Source organism: Aphanomyces astaci (assembly GCF_000520075.1).
Source record: "Aphanomyces astaci strain APO3 unplaced genomic scaffold supercont1.38, whole genome shotgun sequence".
NCBI lineage: Eukaryota > Oomycota > Saprolegniomycetes > Saprolegniales > Verrucalvaceae > Aphanomyces > Aphanomyces astaci.
This window is the reverse complement of record NW_009798301.1, coordinates 569,608-578,182: the sequence shown is the minus strand read 5'-3', so window position 1 is coordinate 578,182 and position 8,575 is coordinate 569,608. Positions and strand designations below refer to the sequence as shown.

The 8,575-nt window shown below is 51.1% G+C and overlaps 3 protein-coding genes across 3 annotated transcripts; 1 reads left to right on the top strand and 2 right to left on the bottom strand.

Moving 5' to 3' along the window:
• H257_12113 (hypothetical protein) lies at positions 1 to 4,003 on the bottom strand (the record flags this gene model as incomplete). The annotated part of the gene is made up of 8 exons (XM_009839224.1): positions 1 to 467; positions 524 to 744; positions 768 to 1,248; positions 1,310 to 1,632; positions 1,681 to 1,832; positions 1,916 to 2,394; positions 3,214 to 3,654; positions 3,700 to 4,003. The coding sequence occupies 8 exons, from the start codon at positions 4,001 to 4,003 to the stop codon at positions 1 to 3; spliced, it is 2,868 nt and encodes a 955-aa protein (XP_009837526.1).
• A 220-nt stretch (positions 4,004 to 4,223) lies between these two features.
• Positions 4,224 to 4,964, bottom strand: H257_12112 (hypothetical protein; the record flags this gene model as incomplete). Its single annotated transcript, XM_009839223.1, has 4 exons — positions 4,224 to 4,458; positions 4,499 to 4,605; positions 4,650 to 4,766; positions 4,893 to 4,964. 4 exons carry the CDS (start codon positions 4,962 to 4,964, stop codon positions 4,224 to 4,226), a joined length of 531 nt encoding a protein of 176 aa, XP_009837525.1.
• A 1,852-nt stretch (positions 4,965 to 6,816) lies between these two features.
• H257_12111 (hypothetical protein) lies at positions 6,817 to 8,502 on the top strand (the record flags this gene model as incomplete). Its single annotated transcript, XM_009839222.1, has 1 exon — positions 6,817 to 8,502. One exon carries the CDS (start codon positions 6,817 to 6,819, stop codon positions 8,500 to 8,502), a length of 1,686 nt encoding a protein of 561 aa, XP_009837524.1.
• Between the last annotated feature and the right edge of the window lie 73 nt (positions 8,503 to 8,575).

Here is an 8,575-nt window from a genome sequence, read left to right as displayed (position 1 = left end):
TCACACAGAAAGTGGGACTGGAGTGCGGAGACTTGCTCTCCCGCATACGACCGGCTCGCTTGCGTGCAGCAAAGAGCTCGTCAATGTACGCGACTTGGTCGCGCGGAAATGGCCACTGTCGAGTGACGCACCGCCCGGTACCAAGTCAATGTCATGCCGTACCCCTTTGTCTTTGGGGAGGCATTCCGGAACACTGTCCGGGAAGATATCTTGGAACTCATGAACCAAGTCGTAGTATGGGTTCGATTCCAAATCCTTCCATACCGATGAGGAAGGACGAGACACATCCTCCTCGACGGGATCGTCGGTTGTCGAGGAAATCAGAAGGTCCACCTCCTGGCTCCCCGTGATGAAAGCATTGCTGATGTTATCGTTCCCGCGGAGCGCGCGGGAGAAAGAGAGATAGCTCATCTCTGGCAGCTGAGTGATATCAGCGGCAGTCAGCGGCAACTCGGACAGGTCGCAGGCTGAGAGGACAAAAGCGTGTGCATCACGCGTCGAGTGTCGGGGGTGGAGTTCGGACCATCGCCGTTCATGGTGGTTCTCGAATCATCGCCAAACGTGGCGGCATCGCCGTTCATGGTGGTTCTCGAATCATCGCCAAACGTGGCGGCATCGCCGTTCATGGCGGTTCTCGAATCATCGCCAAACGTGGCGGCATCGCCGTTCATGGTGGTTCTCGAATCATCGCCAAACGTGGCGGAAGTACGTCCAGCCTCGTAGCCGATGCGATGGGACGCGTGACTAACGGCGTCACCAGACCAGACAATGGAGTGAGATCATTACTCATCACGCCTAGGTCGGTAGAAGGGTGGACGGATGCGATCTTGCGCATGGTCTTGGATCGCCAATCGATCCAGGGTTGGTGTTTCTCCAACCATCGCATGTCAAGGAACAAATCCCAGCGGTCATCGAGGTCGATGACGTAGAATTGTTCGGTCGAGACAAAATCTCCCACCGACGTGGGAAGGTCGACAAGGACCTTCGGCGAGGCGACAACCTTGCCATCAGCCATCTTTACACGCACGACGGAGTGCGGCGATGCGAGCCGGGTGGCGCCATGGTAGATGGAACGATACAGCTGAATCGATGCGCGTCGGGCATAATTTTCCGACGCACCGCTGTCGATGAGGACGCGGAACAAACGGTCGTACCCAGAGATACGACTGGGGCAGGACAACATGCGGGAAGGTTGTCTTCCGATTTGACACCGAATCACTGTGTCCGAGGCAGGGCCTGCTGTTCGTGCTATGCTAGCACGACGAAACGACAAGCCCTCTGTAGCCTCAGGAGGACACCTCGCGCCTACTGAGGAGTCCCGTTTCCCCGTCCGCGAGGAAACTCGCGACCGCCGCATGCGCGAGCGACAACGGGATGCGCAAAGCGGGGTGCAGGGGATGAAGCAGTACCACGAGCAGATGTCGGCCACGGCGTGGTTGGCGACACTCGTGGGAGAAGTGTCCCGGTCGGTTGCAGTTGAAGCAACGACGGTCGGTGGTGGGTGAGGTCATAACATAGACCTCCATGTCATGTCGGTCGCGGGTCTTGGTCGTGGTGCGCGATTGGAGAACCGAAAACTCTTCGGCCAGCGCGGACGGCATCTTCGACTGTCGAAGAATATGTCCGAAAAAGCTGCGTGCGCGCAGCTGAGTCGTTGAGGCCGTTCATAAAAATTGTCACCTTAGTCTCTCGGAGAGCGAAGACTTCTGGGTGACATAGGACGCAAGGAAGCGCAGATCGTGGACGTACTCACGAATAGAGCGCTTGCCTTGCCTGGCAGATAGGTACTCCGCGCGGTACCGGAAGTCGCTGTTCGCTAGCAGGAACGCTGCCTTCAATTGTTCGATGAAATTATCGAATGTGGCAAACGCGAAACCATCTTCGCAGGTTAGGCGCCAGGCCCAATCATCCGCACGACAAGTAAGGTGCGACATGGCGAAGACACGCAGATCTCATCGTCATCGATGTTCATAGCATCCGCGGCACGACTAACTTGCTTGATACAACGAAGCAGTTGGTGGGAGGCAAGTCCTCCATACTTGGGGAATTCGAGCTTTACGGCGCGTTGCTTCGGCTTCGAGGCTGTCTGCGCGGACATACGCGCAGTCGTGTAATGGAGGGTGTCCTCCAGAGCACGTCCTCGAGCGTTGAGGTCGGCAACTTCTTGTAGCGCGGCATCGCGCTCGGAAGCAAGCGATTGCGCTTGAACCGCAATGTCTTGCCCAGGATTCTCGCCATGGCGAGCAAAGCTTTCAACCAGGTGGGGCTGCGCTGGAGGCACCAGCGCGTGGATCAAGCTCCAGGCTTCTTGTTCCTCGAGAGCGGAACACATGTGTCGGATCGTGACAAGGTGGGTCTCGGAGAATTGGGCAGAGGGGAATGTCGATGGACGAACTGGGGAGTGCTACCAGGTATAATGGGGCGTAAAGAGGAAGGTGTGTAGAACAAGGTAGTATATTGTTAACTTAGAGAACTAGCTATCTCCGAGCTGGTTTCCTTGACGCGCGGCTGCGCGCCAGTCATTCAATTCATGTCATATGAATGGTGCTGCTGCGGATGTCGCAGAGCCAGTGATTCAAGACACTTGGATTGCCAAGTGTCCTCTGGGGTCAGGATTGGAACTGACCAATGGGATGTCGTGTCCGGATTTTATCCGGAACTCGTTTACCCGGAGGGTCTCTAGCTACCTCTATCTGCATGAGCAGACGGCCGATTCTTCGTCGCTCATGTGGACCATGCAATTTACATAATGATATTTTCGATTGATATCACTTGAAATAACTACTACCTCTGGTTACCCCGAAACCCCGGCAGTGACAATAATTAGTGTTCCAGTTATCCGATTGGCCTAAAACTTAGTGGAGCGTGTTCGTTTCATGTTTCATTGAGGTGATTCTGATCATATTTTTTGTTGAATTATATGACCACATTCGCGCTTGCTACGTCTCTAAGTCTGCTCGCAATACAAATTCCAAATCAAATTTGACGAACGACAATCGCATGGCGCTGTACCAAGAGCTTCAGCAAGTAAGTACAAATGCGGCACATTTCTGTCGACGATGCCTTGTTAGTTCAAGCGGTAACTGAGGGTGGTTGGAACATCCAGCTAATGTGCCAACCAGGTCTAGAACGTTCAGAAACCCCGAAACCCGCGAGTACTTTTCAGCTGGGTGGCGATGGTTGATTTGCTGGTGGAGTCTAACTTTAACGCACTTTCCAAGTCGGCGAACGCGGCGTGGTGCTTACCCAGAGCGTTGCGAGCGCTCGCCCGACGCACAAGTGACTTGACGTGCCCGCCATCCACCGCCAGCGCCGCCGTACAGTCCGCTTCCGCCTTCCCGAACTGCTGGAGCTTGAGATGGGCCATCGCGCGATTCGATAGCACGATGGGGTTCCTGGGGTTGTAGCTCAGCGACCGAGAGTAGCAGTTGACTGCCGCTGCAAACTCGCCCTGCTTGAAGTGCATGTTCCCGTCCTCCTTCTCCAACAGGTCGCGCGGCGCATTGACTGGCGACGGCGATGGTTTCTTCGGGGTAGCCGTCACAGCTTTCTTGGGACGAGTTGAGGTTGGACGCGCGGGGGGTGCTTCCTCGGGATCCTCTTCGCCTTGCTGGGAGTGACGCTCGGTGTGTCCACTTCCTTCAGAGCAGCATCCTGACAAAGCATATATGAGGATGGCATGTGTCCAACTTCCAGTACGTACAACATCGAACGAGTCCCATTTCTTGTATCCCTTGTCGTACACGTGTTGGGATGGTGCCTTCATCGGCTTGGTTGGGGTGTCGATGGTGGCATTCAGAGGGTGCTGGATGGACACTGAGCCGTCGGACCCGCGCACGCTCATGGCCACTGCACGGCGGACTGGCGCGGCGGATCGCTTGGATCCTTGGAGCTGTTGCTCCTTCTTGGCCATGGATTTCTCCCATGCGCTCATGTCTGAAAAGTAATCCTGCAAGTACGAGGCATTCTCACGGATCTGGCGCTGCACAGCCAAGCTTTCCATGGTGTGTGTCGGAGTTGGCGCAATGTCGAGCAACAACGACTGCTTGGAAAAAATATCGAAATACCGGATAAGTTTTATCGAACAGGCAATTATCGAAACCCCGAAATCCGTACAAACCCCGAACCCCGCCAAGTATGGTCGGAGTTTGGGGTTTTCCTAACATGCAAATCGGAGTTTCGGGGTTTTCCTACAATGACTACCAATGAGTAGGCTATAATTACTACTTATTGACGTTCTTGGTCGCAATGCGGCTGACGATGGCGTCGCTGAGCGTGGTCACTTGCAGCTCCAGGTCCTGAATCTTGTAGTGCTTCTTCAACACTTGGATGTGCTCGGGAGTCAAGTGGGTGTGGTTTTCGATGGAAGTGACAGGTTTCAGCATGCCATCAATGCCGACTGTGTCGAGGGCGGTAGCATCGTCGAACACGCACACAAGGACCTGGGTGGCTTGGTTGCTAATGCCGAAGCGGCGGAGGGAATCTGTGACACACTGACAGGTTGAAGACATGTTCCGAGTGGGGCGAGTTCGTGGTCATCGAGTGGTTCTGCACCGAGAGGAGCGCGCGAGACGCGGCGGCGTGGACTTGGAACAGGCTCACGACCTACCATCAAGCGATGAGTCGAGTGGGGAGAGGAGGTTGTGTACCGTGTCTGCGTTAATGAGGGCGACGTTGACTTCGTTGGACAGGATCTTGTGCAGCAGCGACGCACTGTTCTTCACGTCGGTGTAGTACGCCAAATGCAGCGTCCCGCCACCAAGCAGCTCGTACACTTATTTGTGCGGTCAAGCATATATATTTCAAATATATGCGTCGGCGCCTCTGCAATGAACACTACTCCCCACACTACGTACAACCCCCCTACGCCCCCACCAATACCATCAGCAAACGTCCACGTCGCACACAACTGTCAATGCCCCTAGCTTGTGACCAGCAAACCCAATCACATTCCAGAGCTTCATTCTACAAGAAAATATTACTCTGAACAAAGATATAATACTTACGCTCTAACCAATGCGCTGCGAATGCCACTGGGAAATATTAAATCGAGTAGTCGAATATATATATTAATCGGTGGGACCATGTCAATTGGATGGGGCAACATTTTCCTGCTCGGCGCGGACAGTTTCAACTGTGTGGTCAACGTATCCCTGCGCGGTGGATGTGTCGTACGAGCATAATCATACCGAAGCCCTCTCCTCGGCAAACCTACCCTCGCAATCCACCAAGGCCCGCACTCCAGCACGCCCAACCCAGCCTCTGCGTGTCTACAAAAATGTCCCCAAAAAGTCCCGCGCGAAAAAGCTTACCCCTCCCGATCAAGCCTCCGCCCGTACACTACATTGGCCTGCGCAACAAAGCGATCAAGCCAACCTCCCAATTTAGTCTCACCCCAAACTGTACGTTTTCTTGTCTCATTGTATTATTAAACAAAAAATGTTTTTTTCGAAATTTATATATTAATAATAGTTTCTTTATTAGGTCTAATATTAATTGTATCTTCTTTTAATTTTATAGCATTATATTTAGCTATAGAATTACAAAGTTTATCTTTTTATATATAACTGCTTTTAAAAAAAATCACCAATATCTATAGAAATTGCTTTAAAATATTTTATTTTAGGTTCTATAGCTTCAACTTTTATATTATTAGGTATTTCAATAATTTATGGTGTGTTTGGTACTTTAAATTTTGGTAATATTTTTTGAATTTTATCAATTGTTTTTTACTTTGAAAATATAAATTTAATAATTGGTTTTATAAGCGGTTCTTTATTTATTTTAACAGGTATTTTTTTTAAAATGGGCTCAGCTCCATTTCATTTTCGGTTACCTGATGTTTATCAAGGTGCTCATAGCACTGGATATAGTTCTGAGAGGTGCAAATTATCCCACTGTTAGTCCGATTAAAATTCTGTCAAGTAGTGGTTATCTCACTATCTGTCCGACTTCGACCGACGATTGCTTGCCCGGCTTGAAGTTTTTCTAAAATGGCAACTCTCCGTCACAGCTGTCGTTTACTCCGGCGTAATATATTTGTCCAAAAACTGACTAAAATGACATGCATTCCGTGGGTTTGAACGCTTTTCAGATATGGCTGGTCGATTTTCAGATTTATTGAACGTTTTTCGGTGCTTGCCACCATCCCATTTCATGTCAACATTCTGTGCCTGCACATTGAACGTCAAGGGCTGCTCATAACTCATATGGTGAATTTGGTATATCATCGCACATTCACGGCAATTTCGTCAGAATCTTGTTACTATATTATTCATAATAGTAACTTTTCTATTCCAGTAATAATTAACTGTAAACGATTTTGAGCACTCCATAAGCTTAACCCGCTAGGATCGGCGGACGGGAAGTGTTCCAAATGAGAGGTACTCTCATTTGCAGTAGAGCCAATCATACGCGAGTATATTCGTAGGTTTAAGCCAATGACATTGCAAATATTTCAATTTACTGGATTTCTATTGGCCCCTGCAAATGAAAGAATCTCTCATTTGCAGATTGGGGAATAGGAATATTGATTCTGAGTACTTTATTAGGCCAAGCTTGAACCTAGGGATGAGAAAATCTATCATTTGCATAATGGCACACTTTAAGCAAGATCATGCTTACGCATACTTGACCTAGGCTTTTGCTCCAGGTTAACGATTTCATGACAATGCCATACATATTGTGCACCGACAGTACACACAACAGCTGACCTGATACATATTTCCCAGCGTGTTGCGCAAGGCAAGTCAAGTGCTACATCCAGATTGAGAGTCATTGGTCTCATTTTGCAATTTCCATTTACCCAACAACATCATGGTTCAGTACCAGTTTATTGCCCTCGCCGTCACCGCCATCACCGCCGCCACGGACAAGATCTCGGTCCAAGTAAATCGCAACTTGGAAATCGCCGAGCAGTCGAATATCGTGGTGAAATTTCACTGTGACGAGGCCCTCACCACCCACCGCCGCCGACTCAAGAGCGGCGCGTCTCGCACCGAAACCATCGAGTCGCTGGTTAATTCGTTGAAGGAGCACACCACCAAGTCTCAGGCGTCGATCAAGTCGCTCCTGGCCAACCAAGTTGAATCGAAGGCTGTGGAAGTGGCCACGACATGGATCCAATGTTCCATGTACATCAACAACGCCCCCACCGACCTCGTCTACCAGTTCGCGGCGTTGCCGGAAGTCAAATCCATTTACGAGCCAGTTACAATGACACTCGATGAAACCCAAAGCAATGACAAACAAGTAAGTGCTGTGAATGATGACATCGCATGGGGGGTCGAGAAGATCCAAGCGCCGGCTCTGTGGGCCAATGGCATCGAGGGCGAAGGCATTGTCGTGGCCAACATCGACTCCGGTGTTCGCTATAGCCATGCGTCGTTGGAGTCGAACTGGCGAAGAGAATATGGTTGGTTCGACCCGTACAACAAGATGAACAAGCTTCCCGACGACGAGGATGGGCACGGCACTTCCGTCATGGGCGTTATGGTGGGAACGAAAGGTATTGGTGTCGCCCCCAAAGCCAAGTGGATTGCGTGCAAAGGGCTCAACTACGGTTTCGAGGAATCCAAGTTGGTGGAATGCGCTCAATTCCTGCTTTGTCCCCACGACAAAGACATCAACAAATGCGACCCCAGCAAGGCCCCTCATGTGATCAACGGCAGCTTTGGACATCTCACCACGGACTTTTATTTGGAAGATATCATTACAAAGTGGAGAGAAGCGAGAATCATTCCCGTATTTGCGATCGGCAACAACGGCCGTGAAGGCTGTACGCATTCAGGTTATCCTGGTATATCCCCTCAAGTGATTGCTGTCGGCAACACTGGCTCCTACGATTATTTGGCGTTCCGTTCAAGTTTGGGACCTTCCGCCGTGAACAATACACTCGTCAAACCCGACATTTCTGCTCCTGGTGAACACATCCCTACCTCAGGACACTCCAGCGACGATAGTTTCACCAGGGCCTCGGGTACGAGCTTGGCCGCACCTCATGTTTCTGGAGCCATCGCCTTGTACTTGTCTGCCAACAAAGACGCCTCGTACGACCAAGTGTACAGGGCCCTAACCGACAATACGGACACGAACACGTTAACTCCGCCCGACAAGGACTGCGGTGGCATTCCCAACACGCAGTATCCCAACAACCTCTTTGGTCACGGCCGCTTGAACATCTTCAAGGCCGTGGCTGCCAGCATCCCCGGCCTGACTCTTCCCCCGCCATCCAAGTCCACCCAAGTCCTGAACCCGACCAATGACCTAAGCACGTGTGGCACCTTGGAAGACAACACGCACTATATTGGCGGCGACCTGACTTCGGTCAATCTGGCGACTGTTGAATCCTGCTGCGCTGAATGTAAAAAGACACCGGGATGCAAAGTGTTTGTGTGGTACAACCTCAACGGTGGCTTGTGCCGGCTCAAGGACACCCAAGGCCCAAAGGTAGATGTGGACGGAGCCAAGGCTGGCGTGCTACCAGCCCCAGCCTCAGGATGACGGCCGTAGTTTTAGACCAGCTATTACCTTCGTCAACAACTCACCGACAATAATAGTTTGACATTAAACACGC